Source organism: Rhinolophus sinicus, chromosome 2, assembly GCF_057876585.1.
Source record: "Rhinolophus sinicus isolate RSI-liver-muscle chromosome 2, RSI-T2T, whole genome shotgun sequence".
Classification (NCBI taxonomy): Eukaryota; Metazoa; Chordata; class Mammalia; order Chiroptera; family Rhinolophidae; genus Rhinolophus; species Rhinolophus sinicus.
In genome coordinates this window covers 159,141,876-159,167,910 of record NC_142502.1, presented here as the reverse complement: position 1 = coordinate 159,167,910, position 26,035 = coordinate 159,141,876, and the positions used below count along the sequence as shown (strand labels likewise).

Here is a 26,035-nt window from a genome sequence, read left to right as displayed (position 1 = left end):
AACAATGTTAGGCAAGAAATGCATTTGGTAAAGTGTTGGTTCTGAAGCTGAAAGAAAGCAGTGTGTTCTTTGAGTTGTGACCACAGCTGGCCGGCCATGATTCCGGGTGTTTTGAGTCTTCCGTTCTCCAAAGCTCAGGTGGTGCCTTCTGACACTGCCCCAGAAGGTCCATTCTCTCCCTTGACCTTGTCTTGTCCTGTTCTTACTTTACATTTCATTACAAAGTAAAGCTCTCCAGCTCTAGGTCCTTTGTCTTTTTCTTCCTGGATTCCCTCCATTAGACCTCAACAAAGACCCTACCCGTGATTAGTGCCAGGGAAGCATTTCCTGATTAGTCACTTCAGAGGGAGACAACTGAATTGAACTCAGGCGTCTGTAAAAAACCAGATGTTTTCAGCCACAGTCTCCCCTCTCCGTGCAGGGAGAGTGTTGTATTGGTAGACTATTTCAGCAAGTGTCCTACTTTATCTTATTTATAAGAAAGAAGTAGGGGATGCTGTTGAGGAATGACCTGGAGCCAGAGTAGACAATCGCCACAACTAGTAACTCCTGCTTGAACTAGTAAGAGCTAGTGCTGCCTCTGCCCCTTTTCAGAGAGATGATCTTGGGTAAATCATCTTCAAGTCTCAAGTTTTTCATCTGAACAATGAGAGTGAGAGTATCCACCCCACCAATCCAGCGCCAGCACTGGGACGATGGCTGTGAATTCCAGGAAACACGAGTTCGAGACAGAGTGTCAATGGTGCATTTATGAATCTGGCAGTGAAAGCAAGACGCATCCCAGGTATGGATGCGGCTCCCATTTCTCTTGGTTTGTGAGGAGTACTGGAAAGACATGTTTTCATTTACGTTTTGTATTTACATATTGTATTTTTTCACGTGTTCACTTATTATCACAACTACTATAATTCCTACGAGTGTTGTTGCCTGGCACTGCGGAATATGGGGGTTTGATGTGTGGCTTTCCCCAGTGAGCATATGACCTCATGATGTGCTTTCAAGGCTCCATTTCCCTTTTCTCCGAGTCCCAGACCAACTGTGAATGTGGAAAGATAGTTTGTCCTAAATGACTGGGCTGAATGGTATTTGTTCCCTATCCCTAGGACCGCAGTGAAGTGTAAAGTTTAGAGCGCGTCCTCTAGAACTAGGAAATCTGTTAGTGATATTTCTTGGGAAAGAGAGCAGGTGGACTTTCTCCAGGGTGTAGCACGTAGGTGCATACCTGGGCACCTCACCATCCTTAAGGCTTAGAGGAGCACTTGCCTTTCTGTGTCAACTAGACGGAAGGATTCCAGCACTGGCCAGACTCCATCCTTCTTGTGAAACCCCTGGCTTTTGTTTGTTTTGTTTTGAATTAATCTTTCTTTCCTTATCCTTAGATTCCTGCCATTTTTTTATTCGAACGATTTTTCAAGCGCCAGGCCTTTGTTTTTGGAATGTTCTTGTTCTCTCTTCTGCACTAGGCTCCACCACCCTGCTCCTGTGCCCTGGCCCCTCCCCATGCACCCCCACCTCCGCCCCATACATCAGACTGCCCCGCCCTGCCTTCTGATTGCCCTTCTTACCAGCTTGATCTTCCTGGCAATCCTCCCTTTCCCTAATTGTTAGGAGGTGAACTGGCCCAAGGTATGAATGAGGGGTAGGTTTAATTCCTTTCAGAGCTGTTGCACTTTTATAGAGGATGTTTTTAAGAACTGAATAAGAACACTACCTAGTATTGATGAAGAGGTAAGAATTTCTTCATGTGCTGAAAGTGGAGGTGTAATTGATGAAATATTTCTGGAGGGCAATGTAGCAAAAAAATATCAAGACTTTAAAACTATGCATTTCTCTTGACCCAGCAATTCCACCTCTAGGTGAGAATGAGCATAGATGTGTATAAAGGATATTCTTTTTAGTATTGTTTAAAAGATTGAAAAACTGGAAAATAAGTATCCCAAATAGGGGTATGATGTAGGTACTCAAAAAAGTCAAAATAAACCGTTGATTAAAACGTGGCTCATCAATACTATGGGAGACTATGCAGTCATGATAATAGAAAACATAGTGAATAAAATACCAAGATTTTCAAAGTGACAAAATCGGCAGGTCATGCTTGGTTTGATGTAATGGTTGAGTAGACTCTGCCTGGGTTTGAATCCAGGCTCTGCCATTTACAAGCTGTGTGACCTTGGACACGTTTCTTACCATCTCTGAGTTTCAGTTTCCTCATCTGTAAAATGAAGGATTAACAGTATCTACTCAGGGATTGTTGAGGAGATTGAATGATTAAACACATGTAAAGTGCTTAGACTAGTACCTGGCACATAATAAGTATTCAATACATGTTAGTTACTATTGTTAAAAAATTATTCATACATAAAAATATGAACTTCAGTCAATGTTAATGTACAATATTGGTTCATTGTAACAAATGTACTCTACTAATGTAAGATGTTAACAACAGAGAAAAGTAGTTATTAGAACATTCTGTATTTTCTTTGTAGTTTTTCTGTAAATCTCAAGGCATTCTAAAAGAAAGTTAAAAACAAAACCTTTGGAAAAAATTATTCATACATATGTATACATACATGCATAAAAAGACATGGAAGACTGAAAGGAATATATTGCAAATTATCTTTGGGTAGTGAGATTATGGTGATTTTTTAAAATTTTGTTTCTCTTTTATACAGTTACTATTGTGAACTTTTATAATACCAATATTACTAGAAATTCATAGGGACATACAAAGTGGGAAGACAAATGATCATTTTTTTAAGGCTATAGGTAAAATGACAGAAAGTCTGCAAAGAGTGTCTATGTGTGTACGTGTTTTGGTGTCAGGCATTCCTACACCACCAGCTACAACCTTCTCCTTTTCAATAAAATCATTAGCTTACTTAGTGGGTATTGCAGTCTACATGTAACAGGGCTTTACAGTTTGCCAAGTACCAACTTTCAAATATCTTTCAAAATCCTTAAATAAACCTCAAACTCGGCTGACATTGCAGCTCACCTAGGTTTAGTGGCCTATCTGGTACCACCCTGTTAGTAAAGAAGAAGCCGGGTATGGAGTCCTGTGTCTTAAGGCCAGGTAGTGGGTGCTCGCTTCACCTGCCTGCAGAGAGCCTGGAGGAGTGGAGCATCTCACTGCCTGCTCTCAGGGTTCTGGGCGAGAAGAGACAGGGTTTCACCCAGCCGTGGTAGGAATCAGACAAGGCTCAGTCTCCCTGGAATTGCTCCTTTTTAACCCTGGCATCCTGCAAAGTTTAAATCAGTCTTTAGGGTATGATAGGAGAAAAGAAGGTTACGCATTTAGGATTCAGTGACTTTCTCTCTTTCGGTGCAGTAGGAATGTCATAATCATCTTGCATTATCAGTCGGTCCATAGGTAAAATGAATTATCTGTCACATAGAAATTTAAGTTCCGTTTTTGTTTTTTGGTACGCATAGGACATGTTTTTGTTACATCAAAGTGTTCATGCCAATTATTTGGGATCAAAGGCGTAAACAAAAATCAATCCTGTGACTTGTAGATGTCTATCTCTTTGACTTCAGAAGATGGATAGACTGGCTGCCCCACACCCCCTTCTGGATTTGAAAGTTGACTTTCATCTGAGCCATAAGGATAACATTTATGAGATCAATACCCCACCGGAAGTTTTAGCAAAGAAAGAATAAACTAGCCTGTGTCTCAGTCATCATAGCAGATGTTTGCTTAGGAAGGACAGGACGCTGGTGGGCAGGTCTCAGAAACCATGTTATTAAATGAGAACATCTAAAGGGTTCATCTGACACTTTGGGATTCAGCCTTTCATCCTCAGTTTTTCCCATCTGCCTTATCTCCTTCCCCCGGGCAGCCCTTTTGCTGACAATTTGAGTTCAGAAGAACAGAAATCTCAAACCGAGCCTCTGGCTTTCGGGGAATGACCACTGCAATTTTAATACAAGGACCTGGAGACCTGTTTTTGATCTTTTTAATGCCTTGCTTTCTCCTTTGCCCTGCTGCAGCACTCACCACGCATGTTTCCAAAACACGTATAATGATAAAAAGCTGTGTAAACATTCTTGAATTTGCCACCAAGTGTATCTAGTAGCTTGCAAGAATCTGGGGGGTGTTTGTTGAGGAGAGAAAGCAAGTGAGAACAGGTCAGGGCGAAGGCTAGAATGCTTGAGTGGATATTTCATGTTTGAAATGTTGGAGGCAAAAAAGGAAACAGGGAGAAAAACCGTTCTGGAGTACAGTCTCCCGTGACAGGAAGTTCTGTGTTGAGGGTGAGACATTTGCTCTCCTGCCTAAACAAAGCAAAGGAAGTAATAATAATAACCATAATGATGATGATGATGATAAATATTTGCCGTCAGGCATAGTTCCTATGCATTTTATATCAATTAACAACCCTATGAGATAGGACCTGTTGTTACCCCCCGTTTGCAGATTGAGAATGAGGCATGAAGGGAGTTCGTGACTTGCCATGGTCACACTGCTATTAAGTGGAGCTGGAGCTCAGGAGTCTGGTTCTCAAGTCCACTTTTTGCTCTATGTAGTATGGTTTTTCCTTGTCTTAAGAGCTCACCTGGCTCAGAACATGGCCTTCCCTCGAGGGCATTCAGGGAGAACACCACTCTTATGAATCAAGAGGACACATTGTCCTCAACCGTTACAGCCACGGAGCTGAGTGGCCATTCTGTTCCTCCAAGCCCGTGGTCTCGGGGCTGATTCTCTTTTTCCAGCTCGCTGTCTGCCAGGCTGGCTGGTTGTTAGCATGTGGGTTTTCGTGTGCCTGGGCCAGGGATGGGGGTCCAGGTGATGGAAAGGCAGCACACACATAGTATAGATGGGATGTGGGAGGTTGAAGGATGGAAGCCAGATCTGGATGACACCATATGGCAAGCTGGTTTAGAAAACTGTTCACCTCAAAGTCTTGAGAGGCACCAACTAAAGCTTTGAAACCCATGGTGGTGCGCTGGGAAGCGTGGAATGTAACTCAAGTCATAACTCATTTTTCCTATAAAGCTTCAGCCATAGCTCTCTGGGTAAATGAAGAACAATAGTAGGACTGCAGGGAAGCGACAACACAAGGAAATAATTGCATCAAGATGAGTTTGGGCCGTGTCCTCCTTCAGCCCACCGCCTTCATCATGTTTGGGGCTGGGGTGGCTGTTTCTTTGAAAAGTAACAGGGAGCTTAACAGGCTTTGGAAGTGATCACAGGTCAGGGGAATACAGATGGAACTGGAGTGCCGTCCTTTTACAGGACTGAAATGAGCTTAGCAGCACAATAAAGCAGGATGCTTTAAGGGGGTTGTGCCGAAGGAGTGACTCGTCCATGGGATTTTCCAGCTGGATGTAATGGGAACATCGTGGAGCTTCAGCTTTGCTTGGTATGACATCATTTAACAAACGAGAGTCACTGAGCATTTTTCAAGTGCCCAGAACTATTTCATGTGCTCCTGCTGGGGTGTCTCCAGGGATGAGCTGGAGGGATATAGCTGCAGACCTGCCTTTGAGGGGCACCAGAGTTAGAGGGCACAGAAGGCTTGAAAGTTTAGGTGGATCTTATTTGGACTTGGGGGGAGGGGACCGGAAGGAACACACTGTGCTAGGAAGGGAGGGTGGAAAAAGAAAGGCCTGGTGTAGTAGGAGGGCAATATGGCTGAAGCATAAGGGGGTGGGAGAACAAGTTGAAAATTCCAGTTGGGGCCGAGTTTTAAAGAATGTTAAATGCCAACAGGAGAAGTTGTGATTCATGGCAGTAGGAATTACAAAATTGAAGATTTGAACTTTGTTATTTGGGAGTGAGGTGCCGGGGGGGGGGGGGGGGGCCTTTTGTCCTTAAGTCTTGATTCAGGACCCAAATGCCAACTGAAAGCTTCTTTCTCTTCATTTGTTGAGTTCTTGACTGTGCTAAACACTCTTGTTATGCCTGGTTGTTGCCGACCTCTACCTTGCCCCTGTGGGTGTTTACTGTTGAGGCAGTTGAGGCTCGGAGAGACTGCGACCCTATAGACAGAGGGAAATTTTGGGGGAAGAGGCATCATGATGATGTTTGTATTGTACGCCAGCCATTTGGGTTACCACATGTAGGTGGATTAATGCTGAGGAGAATAAGGGAAGATGGAGGAGCTATGAGGCCAGATTCTCTAAGGACCGGCACCAGGGATGGCAGTGGAACCAAAGGGTAGGCACGGCGACTTATGAAGAAGGATTTGACGGGCTCCGTGACTGACTAGATACGAGGTGCAGAGTGTGGGAGGACCCAGAGATGGCTTCAAGGGAAAGGCCTGGGAGAACTGGCTGCAGAATGTTCTGGCACTCGTCCAGCACGCTCTCCAAGTTCTTTGTATATCTTTTCAGAAGTTATTGTGTAAAGTCAGCATATATCAGTTATTGTGTATATCAAATGTGTGTGTGTATACAAAGGCACACAGAGACAGGAAAGCTAATGTTCCTGTCCTCTCCAGAGGGGAGAAAAGTAATTTTGTAGTTTGGGGAAGGAAGGCCGATGGCATTTTAAGAGCAGCTGGTTTGCAGAGAATGAAACTTGAGCCAACCCTGGAGAGAAGTGCTGTGGCTCTTGGGAATAATTAGAAAGCAGCCAAAATTGTGTCCCCACTTGCAGCGTCAGTAGATAAGGTTGGGGCTGGGGACAAGGCGGGGGGCCGGGGTGGTGGTGGCTACAAGCCATCTGGAGCTCCCTATGTCCTGCCTGCATGGTTGTGGGTGCATTTGTTGTTGGAAGTGGAAGTGAAGGGTAACTGCCAGTGAGCCCCAATTCTGTACGATTACTTTCTTCCTTTTGTCCAAGTTTGGACTCTGGGCAGTAGAGAGCTTTGTGGCATTAGGCTTTGCACTTTCAAGCTGGTTAACTCCGATGACTTAGGAATTGAGGTGGAAGGGGTGCATTTGGGGATGCTGCGGGGCAAGAGGTATGAATCTATGTCACTCACTGTATGAGCTGAATAATCAAGGGTTAAATATTTCTCATAAGACTGACTTCTCTTTTCTCTCTTAGTTGGGAGTATTTGCTTTTTAGCCTCTCTCTAAGGAGAGTTGCTTTTTCCCTTTTTATTTTGGCAGTGATTCCCTTATGCAGGACATAAACTTATATTAATAATCAGTCGTATCCCCTACAAAAAGTCCTGTGATCGATATGTAATGGCCCAAACAAGATGTAATACTGGTTAAGTGAAGTCACTCTTTAGTCTTCCGATTGGGATATTCACTTCCCTGTGACTAACGCCCATTACCCTCAGTCCCCACCCCAATCGCTCAGGTGCCTGGGGAGATACAGACAAATGGGAACCTGTCCTGGAGGAGCCCAGGCTTTCCCTAAGGTTGGTCAAGCCCTGTGCCTCAGACGATTGGCAAGGAGCAAAGTGGGCTCAGCTAGGACTCTGGGCATTGGAGCAAAGTCCCAGGGCTGTGGTTCTTAAGGCTTGAGCAGTTTGGCCCAGACAACCACATCCTTCCCGCTGCCTCAAACAACACACCTCAAACAGGGCTACCAGGTTTATTAGCGGTAACTTTGATGCTCTGCTCTTTCTAGACAAAAAGAAATTGGAATTTGTTGGAAAATATTTCACACCAAGTGGTTGAGCTGTTGAATTCACTTTCTCAGACAGGCTATTGCAAGCTTTGGATCCCGTTAAATTGGGAAACCTGTGATTCACTGATCGGTTAATGAATTACTGAATCATAGTGTAACTTGACTTGTGAGAAGCAAGTGGTGAATTTTCTCGTATTTGACTAGTTGGGTACCAGGGTATGTGTTACATTTGAGGAAGAATCGGCCATAGTGATAAAGTCAGAGTAAGGATGTCATGCGGGAGACCCTGCTCGCTGCGCCATTTGTCATGCGGGAGACCCTGCTCGCTGCGCCATTTGTCATGCGGGAGACCCGGCGAGATCTCTGCTCCCGCTCCCCATACAAGAACGCAGGATATGGTGAGGCCAAAAAGGAACACACAAGGAGCCATAGATAGGGGAGTCATACTTAGTATATTCTCGCCGGCAGCACTATACTCTCACTGGAGGCTGGATCCACACTGTCCGCAACCAGCCATCCTAACTGCAATCCGCGCTTGCCAGCCCAGCCACCATCTTCTTGCTAGCCCCCATTTCCTTCTCTCCTCCCTCTTCTCTCCCTGCTAGCATAGCCACAGCAGTTATATTAGTGGCCAATGGCTCACTGGTTACAGCTGACGGCCAACTAGCCACAGCTGATGGCCATGCAATCACAGTTGGCCATTTACTACCTGAGCCAATACCTTTCTATATGAGGCCGAGAGCCTGGAAACTTCTTTCTGGGGCTCTGCCCCCACAAAGGAGCATGGAGGAAGGTGTGAGAGGAAGCAGCAGTCTCCCCCCAGCTGCTTGGTTTGAATACTTTGGAGGATGGCATCTTCAATCCGTCTGTGACAGAGAGCTTTGGGTTGTTCATGCTTTCTTGTTGATTTCCCAGGTTGTCCCTGGGGCCCCATTCCACCTCTGGGGACATGCCCACCTGTGCTACTGGCAGCGGCAGAGGCATAAGTGCATGTGTGCTGGGCAGCTGGTTCTGTTACTGAACTTTTACACAGCAGATGCCAGCTCGAGGGTCACAGCTCCCAGGCTGTGTGAGGTCAGGGCCTCTGGATAGGCTGATGTGGACTGAGCATTGCACTCACAGGGTGTGCTCACTGGCTCCCTGGCTTTTCTTTTCCTCGGCACTGCTGGGACGTTGGCAGGCTTATTGCACACTCTGGAGGCTGCGGCAGCCTCTGTTCCTACAGAGTGCTGATTTTGCACATCTGGCTTTCTACAGGGTCACAGCTGAGCCTGGTCATGGAAGTTTACTGGGTTTGGTGGTGGTGAGGTAATCTTGAGGCAATCAAAGGGAATCAGAGATAATTTGCAGGCTTCAGCAGGACAGTCATATTGTTAACACAATTAGTTCCATTAATCCCCCCTAATTATCTAAGGTAAGCAGACAGCCTTTGAAGTCAGAGAAAGCATCTTTATGAAGAAAGGAAAAGATGAAGTGATCAACTCCTTTTTTCTCCAAAGCACTTATCATTGTGAATCTTGAACAAAACTTGAAAAACAACTACCACTTACTGGAGAGGATTAGAGAAAGGGCTGGGGGAGTCTCTTCAGAGGGGACAAATGAAGGCCAAAATGGACAGCTGTGACTTGGGTTTACTCATCCGTTTGTCTGCGGTAGGGTATTGGTTAGATTGGTTGGGGCAGGAGCAGGAAAGGGTTTGGGTTAAATGAGGCACCCTGCTCCCCAGCTGAGGTCTTTAAGAAAACCTACGATGAGCCATGGGACATCAGTCCAATTGGGATATTGAAGGTATCCACTTCCTCCCACCCGCCTTCCCTAAGTCCCTCCCTTCTCCTCCTCTTCCTCTTCTTTATGTCTTGTCCTGGAAATTTTCAGACCTGTACAGAGGTAGACAGATGTGGGGGCAGAGCCCCAGAAAGTAGTTTCCAGGCTCTTGGCCTCACATAGACAGGTGCTGGCTCAGGTAATAAATGGCCATCAACTGTGATTGCATGGCCAGCAACTGTGGCTAGTTGACCGTCAGCTGTAACCAGTGAGCCATTGGCCACTAATATAACTGCCATGGCTACGCTAGAAGAGGGGAGAGAAAGAAGAATGGGGGCTAGCAAGAAGATGGCGGCTGGGCTGGCAAGTGTGGATGGCGGTTTGCGGACAGTGTGGATCCAGCCTCCAGTGAGAGTATAGTGCCGCCAGAGAGAATATAGTGGTATGACTCCCCTACCTGTGGCTCCGTGGGTGTTCCTTTTTGGCCTCACCATATCCTGCGTTCTTGTATGGGGAGCGGGAGCAGAGACCCCGCAGGCCGCCCCGCACGACAAATGGCACAGCGAGCAGGGTCTCCCGCATGACAACAGACTAGAATAGTGACCCTCATGTATCTATAACCCAGTTTCAATAGTTATCATGACCAATTTCCAATTTTCCAGCTGGTATTTAATTATCACCACCCCCTGCCTCCATGGGGTTTTCTTATTTGTTGTGTGTTGCTCATCTGTTTATAAGTGAAGGGGCTTCCAGAATTTCTGATAGAAATTTCTTGTCTTTTCTTTCTCTTCTTCCTTAGAAGATCAGTGAGCCAACAGTTTAGGCTGACATGGAGGTTTTCTGAGCCTAGGAAGATCCATCTAGGACAGCAGAAGTAAATGGGGGAGGCTGGGTAGTGGGGCCTAGGAAAGCAGCAGAACCTGGGGCCATGTGATGGGCTAGATGGATTCGTGAGTTGGATTCATTTTCCTTTTTATTTTTAACTGTTTACAAGGCTACTTATCTTCAGCAAACCTGCCCACTCTGGAGCGTGTTTATCCCCAGGAATGAACATAGGAATAATAGCTTCCATAACAGCAGCTATGTTACCATCATCTTCACTTGGCCTTGGTTCTGAATCCTTTCACTCCTTTCCTGTGTCTCGCCTTAGAACACATGCCCCTGTGGGGACCGTGTGGCTTTGCAGCCTAAGAGGGAACCTTGGGCGGGGGGCTCCAGCACCAGCCTCTGGCTCCAGTGTTTTCCTGCAACAGACCTGGGACTTGGGGTGCCCCACTACAGACCCCTGCCACAGCCTCCTGACAGAATTTTAGAGTCGGTGTATTTACTAGTCAGGGGAGGGACACACAATCGATTAGAGCAATAGCAGCTGGCACACAGGCTTCCCAGAAACAGGAAATGTCTTTATGCCACCTTCAAGCATTATTTCAGTTTTTCTACATTTTTTTTCTCATCACACAAACCCCATTTTGCAACAAGCGCAGGGAGTTAGTGCAGCAATGCATGAAGTCAGTGTTACAACAGACTTAATAAAAACTCTGTGTGTGTGTGTGTGAGAGAGAGAGAGAGACAGAGAGACAGAGACAGAAAGAGAGAGAGAGAGAGACAGAGAGAATGTTTTTGCTGTCTCTTTTGAAGACATATAGAAAGTTCAAAACAAACACACAGCTTTTATAAGCCACATGTCTGTGCCGAGTGTGTATGTTTGGTCGAGCTGGTTTGGAGGGAAGTCAAAGTGGACCCCACCCAGGGTGGTAGAGGTCAGGCCTCTGTGTCAAGGTCTTTTCAGATATCTGTGCAGGTCTCTTGTCGTCCCAACCTCTATATGTTGGAGGGCTCCTGGGATCAGTTCTCAGCCCTCCAGTCTCATGGCTCAAACTACAGATCTAAATCCCTTATCCAAAACCCTTAGGGCCAGATTTTAGAAATTCAGACTTTTTGATTCTAGAAGGTTAATATAATATATACTCTGAATATTACATAATACCTCCCAGCAGATTCTTGGGTGGCCCTTTATGGCGAAACAAATTAATATTTCAATAACACAACTGTATAAATTGTATAAGTTCACACTAAGTGGAATAAATATAGACAATAAACAGCCTTGGGTCAGATTGGATCACGGTTTGTTGCTAAATGATTTTGACCCAAATTGCAAAAAAAAAAAAAAAAAAAAAAAATGCCCAGCTTTTAGAGGTTTTTGGATGTCGGAATCATGGGTCAGGTACTTTGAATGTGTCCCATCTGTTTGCTGGTGACTACCGAATCCAGATCTTACGCTTGGACTTTTCTCCTAAACTTCAGGTTCGTATATCCAGTTATCTCTGGCTGTCTCAGAGTTGTCTCCATCCGAGTCTGTCCAAACTCTGCTCCTGCTGCCCCACTCACACTGCTCCACTCACAGGCTGTTGCTCAGCTAAGGGTAGCTCCACGTTTTGCTCAGACCAAAAGTCTCCATGCTAGCCTTGAGCCCTCTCTTTATCTCACACAATGCATCCAATCCCTTGAAAACAGCTTCAGGCTCTGACCATTTCCCATCATCTGCACTACGCCCCACCCTTCCTAACCACCACCATTTCTCACCTGGACTATTATAATAGCCTCCAACTCTCGTCTGGGTTATTGCAATAGCCTCCTGAGTGGCCTTCGTGCTTCCTCATGTCTGCCTAAGGTTTGTTCTCCACACAGTAGCCAGAGTGAGCCTTTCAAAGTATAAGTCACAGCAAGTCACTACTCTGCTCCAACTCTCCTCTGGCTCCCCATCGGCTCAGAGCCAGAGCCCGAATACTAACTGCACTCTGCCTCTCTGACCTCGTCTCCCACTTCTCCTCCCTTCACTCTGCTCCAGTCGTGCCCATCTCCTTCCACTCCTGGCAAAGGCCAGTCCTGCCCTATCCCTTCCCCATGCCTGTTATGCTTCTGTCATCCTCCCAGAAATCTGCAGGGCTGGCTCAGGTGAGTATTGGGAAGGCCTTCCATGATAAATTAATAGAAAATTTAACGCACAGTCACCCGACCCAAACTTTGAAACCTCCCTTCTTGCAACCAAGGCATGAAATCTCTAAATGAAAACCAACAAAAGATTCACCTTAGAAAAGATCTATGAACTAAAACTAGCTTCCAGTTACGTCTACTATGGGCAATAAACACAGCATGGACTCTCATAAGGACAGATTTGAAAGTTTCAAACTCGATTTTTCTTTGGCATCTTCGAAAGGCTGAGGACTCTCTTTGTGCTTGGGGAGTGGTTTACGTCTTCTCTTTATTTCAAGCCCTGCTTCCCTTAATTAACTAGTGATTGTAGATGGCCCTAAACTGTCCTCAACGTCAGAGTGAGTTCATAGAATCTCGTTAATACGGTTTATAACACAATATACATGTGATGTAGCTCTTTTTTGTGCTTGTCCAGAATATTATATAGAAATCTCATATCTGTGATACACAGCTGTGGCTTACGGGCATATTCTGACATTCAGAGCTTGAACAATATACACATGCCCGTTGCTGCGTGCTGCAGAAAGTACCTTCCCTCCTAGTTCAGATGTTGGTGTGGGCGTAGCGTACGTATGTCTAACTTGTGTGTCCAGCTGCATTCGCCTGCTCCTTTTGTAAGGCCTGGGACATCAGCTCTGGGTCATGTTCTCAGATGCCTGAATAGATCACTTCACCTTACTGCTCACTGTGCCTCAGTTTCCCTAACTGTACATGAGGGGATTGAGCTACATAATGTTCTTCTTCAAGCAACAACAGATTTATTCTTTGATTTTCTTTTTAAATCACAAGTTAAAGTAGAAAGTGGAAGGAAAGTACAAAGTTTAGAACACTATGGCTATGCACAAAGAAAAAAATCACATTATTCCACTCCCCCATAGATAACCTTTTTTCCCCTTTTCTGCATGTACCCACCCATATACATTTTATTTTTACAAAATTGGATTATAAAATATATATCCCTCTATAATCTCATTTTTCCTCCACTTAATGCCATATTTTGAATATCTTTCCATATCATTAAGCATAATTCTACAAGATTTTTTTTCACTATGGCTTGGTATTTAATTATTTGAATATGCCACAATTTATTTAAATAGTTTGCTATTATTGGACAATTAGTTTCTAATTTTATACTCTTTAAAAATGCTGTAATGATCATCTTTGTATTGAAATTGTTTTGCACATGTGTGATTTGGGATAATCACACAGAAGGAGAATTGCTAGGTCAAAGGATTTTTGTTATATAACGCCAAACCACTCTACAAATTTTGTACCAATTTACAGTTCATCAGCAGTGTGTCAGAGGGCCTATTTCTCCCCACTCTCACCAGCACTGGATAATATCATTTAAGATAACATGTTTTTTTTGTTTTTTTTAATTTTCCATTCAAGGTGGTCTTAGGGCAAATGTGTTTGTTTCTTTGCCTACCCGAGACCCAATCTACGTAATAGAAAAGGAAAAAAAACTGTGTGTGTGCTGTGGGGAGATAACATTTTCTAACACCAAGTAAGCAGAAAGAAGTTATCATCAAGCTATTCCAGTGAATTTCTGAGGATGAAAATAGAGGGCAGGGTGGCAACTGATGGAATAGGATAGAGGCACTGAAGCCTGGCCTAGAGCCAGCTATTCCATAGAACCCTAAGGGGCTCCAGGTTTGGAGACTGTAGTTATTTACCTCAGGGATCAGGAGTGAGATATGGAACTGAAAATACATGTATGTGACTACCTGAAGGTCGGAGTGTGGAACTATATGCTTCCTACTCTTACAACCGAAGGACTTGGAGCCAGACGCTAACTGCAAGTGTAAAAAAAAAAAAAAAAGGAAAATTCATAAAAAAGGTCCAATGGTTTGGTGAGAAATACCAAGGCTGGTGTGGGTACCCCCTGCTATAATGGTGGCTCCCACTCTCTAACCCTAAGGCAGATGTGCCAGTGTCCACAGAAATATATTGCATCCATAAACCAGGAAAAGAAAAAGATGCTATGAGAAAGAATGCATAAAAATAGGAAATATTTCCGGAACTCAACATGTTATTAGAAATAAAAGTTCAGTGAAAGGGTTGTAAGATAAAGTCAAGGAAATCTAGAACATGGACTGAAAAGAGAAATGGAAATATATATATACCAAATAGTAAGAGACATAGGCATTAATTCTGTTGGTCCAACATCTGAATAATAGGAGTTTCATAGAGACAATGGAGAAGAAGACAATAGCAAAGAGCAAATAGAAGAGCATCTCCCACAAGTTCAGTTTCATTCAGTACAGTGAATCAAAAACAAACAAACACACACACCCTAGGACATATCAGTGTGAAATTTCAGAACACCAAAGATAAAGAAAAGATTTTCAAACTTCCAGAGAGTCAAAACAAAACAAAGTTATCTACTGAGCAACAGAAATCAAGCTGACATTAGTCCATTGTCATTGTTTACGTTAGAAGTAAGTTCTGATAATGATTTTTTTTTTGAACCTAGATTTCTATATCCAGTCAAACTGTCAATTGTGAGGGCAGGCAGGCGAGTTCTTAGAAAGCCGGCTTTCTACACACTCACTCTTAATCAATATATCCATTAGAATGTACTTTACTGTGAAAAACAAGGGAATAACCCAGAACAAGGAAGATGATGGATTCCAGTACCAGTAGGTGCACCCAGCACAGCAGTGAAAAGACATGACAGCACTTTATCTACGCAGCAAACCAGGGAGAGGTCAGTCCAGATTAGGAAGAGGAGGACAGTGGGGGTCTCCAGAAAGGCAAGCCCTGAGAGAAAGGACCCTGGGGAAACGTGAAGATCTGAGAAAGACAATTGGTAGAGTGGAAAAAAAAATTCATTTGAATTTGATACTAGTTCTTTTCTCCATTGAGTGGCACTTGGGTTCTCACATTGGACCCATGGAAAAGGAAGTATATGTAATACCATTTACAAAGTCATAATAAGTAAACACTATTAATTAGCTTTCATATTTTACAACCAATGTATACATAAAGCACGTAACTCAACTACAGTTAGAGAGCAACACCGATATGTTGTCAGTGTTGATAGTCTAACAATAAAGGCACGGGGGGTGGGGTGAGAAGCAGGCAGAGGAGGGAAAAGGCTGGAAGCACTAACGTCCTCTAGTTAGAATGTGGAGGGTCAAGGGATATTGTCTGTAGTTAGTAGATCAAGAAATTGACATTTTGGATTACTTTTTGCTGTTAGAGAGACGAACAGAGGAGGAGCTAAGAATTGTGATGTATAATTATTTTGTGGAGGGGAAGCAGAGGGAGGTGGTGAGTCAGTTAAGTCCACGTCTATCACATCAGCAAGGCAAGAGAGAATGTCTAAGCAATCAGGACATTGAGGCATAAACTTTATATTTAGGGACATGACAATGACCACCAGAAAAACCCAAATAGAAATGATTAGAATTGGCTCCCTCTGGGGAATCATGGGGCAGTGGGCTGTTGCTTCTCATTATAAAGTGACATGTGTTTTTTTTTGTTTTTGTTTTTTTAAACTGAACACATTATGATACTTAGATTTGTTTGTCTTTTCATAAGCAAGTAACACAGCAATGCATAGCCCCAAAACAGCTTTGGCGAATTTGATAGGCAAAATAGAAGAAAAAAAATTTACCCTGAATTTTATTTCTTTGCTTATTTAAACCAAGTGATTTTTAAGTTGATTATGACTCTTAAATTTCATGCTTCTATGATTTTTAGAAAACTGTTTCTTCTCATAGGATATAGTTACAATTATAGGATGAAAAGGGGTGGCAAATAGGATTTGATATATGTAAAATCTCCATACAGTGCTTTCCGGGAGGGCACTTATTCCCCAAAGTTATGCATGCTGCACTTGTATGTATATCTTGTTGTCCGAACCTCCCCGCTGTTTTGCTGTGGGTTTGGTATACCTTCAACTGTGAGCTCCAGGACCATGAAGGAGCGTTACTTTCATTGTTCTTATGCCCAAGAAGAAGCTCTGTCATCCCGCATACAGTGTGAGCTCCTTGAGCAGCTCACAATGTGTTCTTTCCACCCCATCTCCTTGAGCCCAGGCCATTTGTTAAACAGCATGCCAGGCCCCAAGGAACAGGCCATTGGGTCTGGAGTTGGAGAGTGTTGCTGCTTCTTCTTGAAGCTGTGAGAATATGGACAAGCCCCTTAAATCCCTAATCCTCAGTGTTCTCATCCCTGAGATGTTTAAGAATAAGGGTATTGCCTCCCTCATCTAGAGAGCACCAGTAAAGTGCTCCATAAAAGGTATTCACAAGAGTTGTGATTATTATTAAGAATAAAACAGTCTTTCTTCTTGAGGAGCACGAAGTGACGAATGACATTTATAATGTCTTGGGTTTTGAAGGGAGTCAGGAACCGAACATCTTTGTGAGAAGCCATTTATGAAAGGTTCTGCTGCATTGTGATATTACAGAGACAGAAAAGTTCCTGATCTGAAGATGACTTTTCTGGTGGCACAGTCCTGAGCTCCCAGCTGAGCTTGCCTCTGTTCCACCTGGATCCATTCAGTTTCAATTGGCGTGTCTAGGGATTACCTGCTTTGTGCCCAGCCATCAATCACGAACCGCAGAACCCCCAAAAGGAGCACATGGTTCTGCCCTAGAGTTGCTTGCAGTCTAAGTGGGAAATAGCTATAATCACCAGACAGCTTACATTTATAGGATGCTAGTTGTGTGCCAGGCACAGCTCCAAGTGTTTAAATTAAACCATCTCATTTAATCCTCCCAACAACATTATGAGGCAGGTGCCACTGACATTCTCCATTTATAGATGAGGAAATGAAAGCAAGGGCCACACAGCTTGTAACTGGGATTTAAACCCAAGTAGGCCAGCTTCAGAGCCTTTGCTCTGAATCACTGCAATGTGTTGGCTTAGTGTAAAAAATAGGAAATGTAGAAAAGAGCACACACATGCAAATACACTGCGTGAGAGAGACCATTGCAAAGCAAAATGCAAAGTGGAGATTGGTAGTGCGTATTTTTCACTTCAGAACACTGGGGGTCAGTGGCTACAAGTCCTGCTGTTTTTACCCAACATCTCTTAGGTAGGATATACAGTCACACACTGCCATTTTCCCGAAAGAAGATAGAAAAACTATACTGTGACCGGGCAATGCTTTGCAGACCATTACCTGCTCTCAATATTAGGTTCGGCACCTTTGGATGTTTTCTCAGTGCAGGAAAGCATTTGCGTACACACAGAGTTATTTGTTTTTAGCCACCTCTGTCATCAGAGGGAGCCAGCTCTCAGGGTCTATTTCTGAGCCTGCTGAAAAGAGGAAGCAGGTGCTAACTTGCATTGACTCCATTTGTGGCCTGTGGAGAGCTAGGATCTGTGACATAGGCCTCCTGTCCAGGCGACAGGAGTGTCACACAGAGGTGGTGGCTGCTGCTCAGTTGGTTTCCGGGGGATGGGAAAGCACTCTGTCAGCCAGTTTTGAAGGACATTTATTTAAGACGTGTCTGGTAGCTGAAGCAAGCTGCTCTCTGGGGGGTTGGAGGTTAGAAATAGTTAGCAAAAATGGCATTGACTTAAATTTTGTAACAAGCTAACTCAAAAACACGATTTAAAAAATCAAATGGTTCAAAACACCATAGAGTGAAAAATAAACTCCCTTACCTGATTTCTGTTCCCTGAGGCAATCCGTTTCCTTTTGACTAAGACTCCTTCTAGAGATAACCTATGGGTAACAAGTGTGTGAAAGACTATATGTGTGTGTGTGTGTGTGTGTGTGTGTGTGTGTGTGTGTGTGTGTGCATGTATATTCACATACACACCCATTTTATTCACGTGGTAGTCTAGCGTAGTAAACACACCGCACCTTGCTTTTATTCCCCACTTCATATATCCCAGAGATAGTTTCATGTCAATCAGTACATTTAGATCTTTTTATTCTTTGTCTTAGGGCTTGCTTAGTGATCTACAAGTATACCATAATTTATTTAAGAAGTCCCCTATTCATGGATATTTAGACCCGTAAGGTCATTAAAAGCCATTCTAGAACATTCGGTCTAATTGTCTTGTCTTACATATGAGGAAATTGAGATCCACACACACAAAGACAGATTTAAATAATTCAGCAGGCTCTCCAACCTACATTTGGGATGTGTTTCTCGCTGTTATCGTATTTTGATCACAAAAGACAGAAGAAGGTGGCTGTGTCTCTGAGTGTGCTTTGCACACGTGGGTGTGTGTGTGCATTGTGCCTACACAGGTAGGTGTGCATTATGCTGTGTGACAGACATGCTCTTGAAGAACTCCAAATGAATCCTTTTATTTTTAAAACTGGAATATGAAATTTTACATGCCCCAGGGGTAGGAAGATGATTTGTTAGTTAAAAGGAAAATTGTGGAGCAATCCTTATGTGAAATGATGACTTCTTTTTTTCCTCTTTAAAAAATGGCTTCATTGAGGTGTAATTTACATGCAAAAACATGCATCTATTTTAAGTGTATGGCTTGATGCAGTTGACAAAGATATACATTCATGTAACCAGCACCCAATCAACGTATAGAAAATGTCTCTTTCCCCCAAAAGTTCTTCCATGCCTGTTTTTTTCTTTTTTTTTTTTATTGAATATATACTTCAAAATACAATACTGGCAAAATCATTCAATGGTCTTCTGTGCATCTGTGCATTCAGTTCCCACCTCCACCTCCAGGAGGTATGTTTTTTGTCAATATAGATTAGTTTTGCCTGTTCTAGAACATCATGTAAGTGGAATGGTACAGTCTATACTCTCTTGTGTTTGGTTTCCTTCCCATAGCATCCGTTTTGCTGCATATATCAGTAGTCCCTTCTTTAATGGTAAGTAAGGTCCCATCATGTGGATGGAGCATGGTTCAAGTATTTATTGACCTATTGTTGGACATTTGAGTTGTCTCCAGTGTTTAGCTGTTATAAATGAAGCTGCTAGGAACATTTGTGTACAGGCTGATGGCTTCCCAAGTAAATCATCTCTGTAATTCACTTGTGCCGATCCGGTTTAAAATCAGGCCATACAACCATTGAGCCAACATGTATAAAAATGTATTAGATCCCTCCCATGTGTTGGACAGAAAGGGTTCTGCCCTGCAGGGATGTACATGAAAGTCTGCGTAACATTTTTGCGCTGCTGTGGAAGGTGTTTGGAAAAAAAAAAAAATCCACTCCCCTTATTTTATGAAAGTCAGCGCTATTGGAAGCCTGTTAGAGTGGAACCCTTAAAATGTGTGATTACATGTGCATCTCTGCTTTTCAACCAGTTGACGCACTCTATCCGTAGGGCTAGTAGCATACTCCTCTTCAAATGATGAGTCTTTAATTTAATTAGCGGTTATCTTCAAAGTCTGCACCCAGCAGCTGCTCAAGAGCTGCCCACTGCAGTGCCTCAATATCTTGTGCTTTCCAAAAGAAGAAGCTACTAGGAGGACATCTGCTCTGTGACGGTCTCCTGCTCTGTCTGGCTTGCCTCTTCCATGCCAGACACCTCTGGAGCCCACACTGTGCCCAACATGCCTCCAGAGGAGAAGGGCCAGCGATAGAGAGGGTGCAGGACTTGGGCAGGGGGTCCTCTGCTTTGGGAAAAATCCCTGATTCTTCTCTCTTCTCCCCTACACCTCCTCCTTCCTCACTCCCACTCTTCTCTAAGTGAAAAGGAAAGTCTATTATTTAAGACTTAATTGGCGCAACGTGGGTAGTGCAAGCCTCTCTTCCTCCTTCTCATCCTTTCTGGATTCATCTTTTTCTGACCCACTCTCTACGTTTTGCTTCTTTCTAGGCCCTAGTGTCTGACAACAGATGGAAAAGGAAGTGAAACTCAAATTGGGGGCTGTTCCCAGTTTTGCGGGTTGTTCTGTTGACTAGAGGTCCCCGGCGAAAGTTGAGCCTACGGTTAGGAGGAAGCGTGTCTGAATTTCTGACCTCTTTGCCTTGAACTTGACTGACCCCAAACACAGGCAACGGCCTGTGGGTCCCAACGACATGCGGCAGTAACTCCTAAGCGGGGTGCCCAGTGCGGCATCGTGGGTGAGGTGCTGGCTGAGCGGTCAGGGTTCCACTGGAAAGTGTGGCATGGTGTCGGGAATGTTGGACTGAGAGTCTAGAGTTGAGGGTACAAGTTGCGACTCTGCAGTCACCTCAGGGCTGCCCAGCTCCGGGGGACTTATTGAGAGACTGCTGTGTTATTGGTGCCCCCTGGAGTTGGGAAGTGGAATGTTCTCACTCGTTGGGCTGTTTTGGCCACTTCCTTAACCTCAGTGTTGTCATACATACAATGGCGCTAATAATACTTGTTATCTTACAGGTTAATTGAGAGGAATACATGAAATAGTGTGTGGGAAGGGCTTTGTGATTGGTTAGGCGCCACCCCCCAAAAAGTGCCTGTGAGTATTTTTGCTTTTCAGAGATTTCTTTTTTCATGGGTCTATGGATGGTTTCGGCTCTTTCCCCATTGCGTTGCTCTAACTCAAAGGAGTGGAGCTCTGTTTATGCCCAGACCTTCTCCAAGGTCTGGGTGGGGAGCGGGGGGTGAAGGCGAAGTAATGGGAGGCATTGCTCTGCCTTAAACCAGCCGGGCTGGAAAGCCAGTCAGTTGCACCTGAGAAGGAAAACGAACACACAGAGGCATAGTGGAAGGAGAACCCTGGGACTGGGTTGTCGGAGAAGGCTTCGAGGGCGAAGCAGGGCTTAGAATGAGAGCTCCATAAAAGTCACTTCTCCTGCGTGTTCCAGGCAGCCCTGAGTGAGAGTTTGGCTTCAAGGTCTCAGCCCGAGTTTTTCCATCAGAAAAGTAGGTAATGTTGCTGGCCATCTAGATTAAATGAACTAATGCAGGTAAAGCACCAAACACAGTGCCTGAGGCTCAGCAGGCATTCACACAACACATGGTCACCCTTCCCTTCTCCTCTCACAAGCAGCTCATAGCCGCCTGAGGACGAGGGTTCGAGCCGTTCTTGCTCTGGGGTTCCCCTGTGCTGGGTACAGGACCCTAACCTTGGTGCTTTATTTGATATTCACTACAGTCATCAGATGTCCTTGAAGAACATGGAATAATATCAACTCTGGGCAAGAAAATGTCTTTTTTGTTGAGGGAAGCTTGATATAGTAGAAAGAATGTTGGAGTAAGTGGCAGATTTGAAGACTTGGCGTTTTAATAACAACAATGACAACAATTGTTGTCAGTGACAACTGAGGATTTCACGCCAGGCACCATGCTAAACACTTTCCCTAGATTATCTCATTTAACATCACGACAGCCCAAATGACACAGGACCTGTAGCATTTCCTTCATCTCACAGAGGAGCATTCTGAGGCTTAGAAAACGTAGTTGCTTGCTTCAGGCCGCAGAGCCAGTAAGTTCACTCTTCACCACCACTGACTACCTCCTAAGTGCCAAGAGCTTTGCATGTATTTCTCATAGAGTTTTCACAACAACCCATTTCACAGATGAAGAGATTGAGGCAGAGGCTCAGGGAGAGTAAATAATTGCCTGAGTTGGTAAGTGACAAATTTGGAATCCAGCCCTCGTCTGACTCCAAAGGCTGCATTTGTCTCTCTCGCTGTTCTCTTGCCTTGCTTCTGGCCTCAGCTGGAGGGGTTGCCAACGACGCTGGAGCTTGAAAGAGAATCATAATCAAAGAAACAGAGATAGTAGCTGGGAAGACTCATCAAGTAAAAGCATGAGGTTCAAGGAGATTTGATAAATAGGGTTGCATCTGGGAGAATGAGAATGGACCTGGAGCTCCGGAAAAGGAGCTTAGAACTAACCCTGGGAATGGTTAGGAGGAGGGAGGAGGCCTGCTTTTATGTGGTGCCAGCTGCCTGGTGGTGTTGCCCACAGACAGTTTGCAGAGGCTATGCATGGTTGGGCACCTATGTAGCTTCATTATCCAGGCCTTGGGACTGTGAACAGAATCTGTGATTAAACCAGTTTGACTCTGAAGTTCCACCACACTCCACCACCTTTTGTGCTGATAACCCCTCTAGTCACCCACGGTAAAGTTGCACCACCCTAGATGAATTCTCAAAGCCTCCTCACTTGGCTGGCTGGGGCTCTGCTAGTGCTCGACGGCCATCTGCCCAGGCTGCAAAGCTCTCTGTTGCTTTTGGCATGTTTAATAGCTTAATTTCTATTTTTCTGTTTGGAAATGCAGTTCATCGGCATTGAAGCAGCAGTGGATGCTAAAATGGTTCCTGATGGCTATCTTGAATGTTAATATCCTAATACATTTTATCGTCAATGACCTGTCCTCCCGACACGAGTTCTCACTCCCATTTTGTAAAGATAGGCACGCTGCCTGCCTTCGGATCGGCCTCGCAGCCCATCTCATTCCTTTGCTGTCTCCTCCCTGCTTTTCACAGATAGCATTGTACTTCTCCAATGAAGTCCACAGTCGTGGGAAATCTCTGACTTAGAGGATATGAGAACGCGTTTCATTTTGCCGGCAGGGTTTAATAGGGGTGATCTAATCTCTAAAAGGCATACATTATTTAAATTCCATGCTTTTGGACAAGGGGGCCCCTGATATTTTTGAAATGTGGCAGGGATAGGATTCTGGTTTGGCTCTGATCCGTAGAGCCGACTGTCGGTTTTCCTGTTTGTAATTCAGTGCAGGGGCCGGGTTATGCTTGTGGCGGGGTGGGGCAGCAGAGGGGCAGTACTAGTGGTGAGGGGGCTGGGGAACATTTTCTTTACCCAGAAACCTAAAATCACAGACTCTTGGGGTGGAAGAATGGGGAAAGTCGTCTCATGGCATCACCAGTTTATGATTTGGTCCCCATTTGGATCTCAGGCTCCAGATCCTAGGTGAATGGCTTCTGTGTGGCAACCTGAGAGTTTTCTGCACCCCTCACTCCCTGCCCTGACCGAGCATGTGAAATGTCACCAAGGGCCTCACCTAGGAGGCATTGAAGACCCCTGCTGATGAAAGTGAAACTCTGAGGGAAACCGTAAGCACTCTCCACCATGAAAGACTGAGTCTGGAAATAGAGAGGGCTCATGAGGGGCTCGGGGAACCTAGACTGTGAGTGGAGTGAGCTGTTGGGGGAGAAACCTGGAGAATATCAGTTCAAGCTGAGTTTTTTACCTCACAGGGAGTATATGGCGCTCATGGCCCAGCTGACTCTTTTTCCCTCTCACCTCGTTTGAATGTCACTGGTACATATCACCTGCCTGCCTCCTTTCCAGGGGACAGGGCCTTGGACGGGCAAATGATCCCAGAATAGGCTCTGGAAGTTCTGAGCCTGGAGCCTTTTCCCACTTCCTCAAATGTTTATTGGGTGTCTCCTGACAAACAGACAGTGAGCTAAGCACCAGGGATGCAAATAGGATTCTCATACTTTCTGTCTAGCAGAGGAGATAGACATATGGACCGTAGAGCGCAGTTTAATAGGAGCCATCGTTAAGATATGCATGTGTACTGTGGGAATACACATAAGGAGGTAATTAATTCTGACTGGGTCTATCTGGAAAGGCTTCAGAGAGGAGGTGATAATTGACCTTGACCTTGAAGAAGCAGGAGGTATTCACCACAATGACCCTTCCTAAGTAATGCTTGCTAAGTGTGTTCCTGCTCTTTTCTGGGGACGATGAAAAAGAAAAGGAGGGTAGTGTTTCCTGCCCTCAAGAAATTCACAGCTTGTGGGGGAGACAAGCCTGGCACGTATAAGCCAATTAGAGTCCTGTGTAGCAGTGGGATTGTGCGTGTGGGGGTCGGCTACCAGGGCCACTTGGTCATCCATAGCTTCTAGAGTTACTACTCTCTCTCATGGAGGACACTGGTTCAGTAAGGATGGGTCAGACCTTGCGAAAATGTCTCAACTACAAGAGGCCTAGCCCCTCTGACTTATCTCCCCTCGTATGATTTTATCAGCCTGGTTCTGTGTAGAAGTAGTTAGCTGGATTTGGAGGTCGGGGGAGGAAGTGAAAGTGGGTGAAGGTCAGTGGTAAGACTTTAGTGATATCGCCTCTCCCTTTAAAACCCTGGTAGGATCTGAGGTTTGCGGAATGCATGTGCCGACACACAGCCTGAGCACAGGGGCCTTCAGTCTCACACAGCTCGTTCAGACCACGCATGGTCTCTGGCTTTGCTTATGCGGTTTCCTCCATCTTGAAGGCTTCCTTTCTTGCCTTCATGAGGTCTTCCCAGACTGCTCTTCTGCACTGATTTCAGGCTCAGCAGACTCTCTATCAGTTATTCTGTTTCCCTCATCATTAAGCTGGGGTCAGCATTATTCTCTGGTTTTTTGTTTTCTTTTGTTTTGGTTTGTTTTGGGGGTTTGTTTTTTTTAACACCTTAAGAGCAGGAATAGTGTCTTATGCTTCTCTTATTTCCCCTGTGAGCAGTTTGTACAGTATAAAGAACGTAGGTTTCTTTAGACCATCTTGGCAGAATCTCAGCATTACCTTGGAACTTTCCTTATCGGTAAAATGGGATAACACAGAGTTTCTCAACCTTGACATTATTGGCATTTGGGGCTGGATCATTCTTTGTTGTGGGGATTGTCCTGTCCTGTGTGCTGTAGAATATTTAGCAGCAGCCCTGGCCTCTACCTGTTAGATGCCAGTAGCACCATTCCCTTCTCTAGTTATGACAAAAATGTCTCCAGATGTTTTTGTGTTCCCTAAATGTCCCCTGTGTCAGTGTCCCCTGTGCCAGTGTTTCCTTTGTGCAGCAAAATCACTTCCAGTTGAGAATCACTGGGGTGAACTACCAGTTGGGTGTGCAGTGGACCTCGTCAAACTGTATCCAGGACATTGTAGACAGTCCATAAGTGCAGATTCTACTTCGTTCCAAGTTCACCGAGCACTTGACACTCCGTAGGCTGATTAATTGAATGGAGCTGTGACTATGGGTTTTCGCCACTTGGGGTGGAAATGTCATGGAACTGTTGGGGTGCCCCCAAGACGCACTAACAGAGTCACTGTCATTTTCTTAATTGCAGATCGATCTGGAGCCAGAAGGCAGAGTGTATGTCATCATCGATCTCTCAGGGTCGTCGGGTGAAGGTAGGAGAGCGTGACCTCTCATCCTTTTCCTCTTCTGTTGACCCTCTGTCTTCCAGTTTCTCCCTTCCTTCCTTAGCTGGCATGTTTCATAGTGACATTTAATGAGTTGGCACACTTTAAAGGAAAAAGGGTATTTTGAAGATGCTGTGTACCAATAGGGACAAACCATCTGTTATCTTTGGTGGAGCAAGAGGGAGGATTTTTGACTTACAACGTGAGGCCAGTAACAGCGACGCTCCTGCCTGCTGGTGCACCAGGCGGGCTTCCACGGAGTTCCAGCGTCTCCCTGGAGGCTCCCGTGGGGGTTGTGTGTGTGTGATGGGAAGGAAGTCAAAGCAGTTGGTCTAACGGTATTCAGACATGCAACAAATAAGGTATCACATGGCAGAATCTTTTTTTCTTTGGAGCTTTTACTGAAGTGTTATTTTTTTTTTAATTATTTTAATAATTATTATTTTTTAGCCAGTCCCTCACGTAGGGCCAAGCCCTGATCTTAAAGAGTAATAATGAGGTAAGGGAACATCCACCCCCGCTGGCTGATTACACAGGGTATAGATGTTCTCAGATAGTTGGGTTTTTCTTCTTTCTTCTTCATACACCCTCTGCTCTTGATCCTGTCTTTGTCCACTTGTTACTGGTAAGGGCTTGCTGGGTCATGAGGCCTGAGCAGCCAGGGGAAAGGGGAAGACCAGATAATAAACCTTGTCCACACAGGAACAGGGAGGTGGTGGCAGACTTGGGCTCTAGAAAAGTT

At 44.7% G+C, this 26,035-nt stretch overlaps 1 protein-coding gene across 2 annotated transcripts in view; it reads left to right on the top strand.

The window, feature by feature from the left end:
* Positions 1-26,035, top strand: part of PRKCE (protein kinase C epsilon) — a 469,174-nt gene that overhangs the window by 148,037 nt on the left and 295,102 nt on the right. For both annotated transcript variants that reach the window (XM_019748625.3, XM_019748626.3), the window contains one exon: positions 25,218-25,281. In XM_019748625.3, coding sequence (XP_019604184.1) covers positions 25,218-25,281 — 64 coding nt within the window. The remainder of the gene's footprint in view (positions 1-25,217; positions 25,282-26,035) is intronic.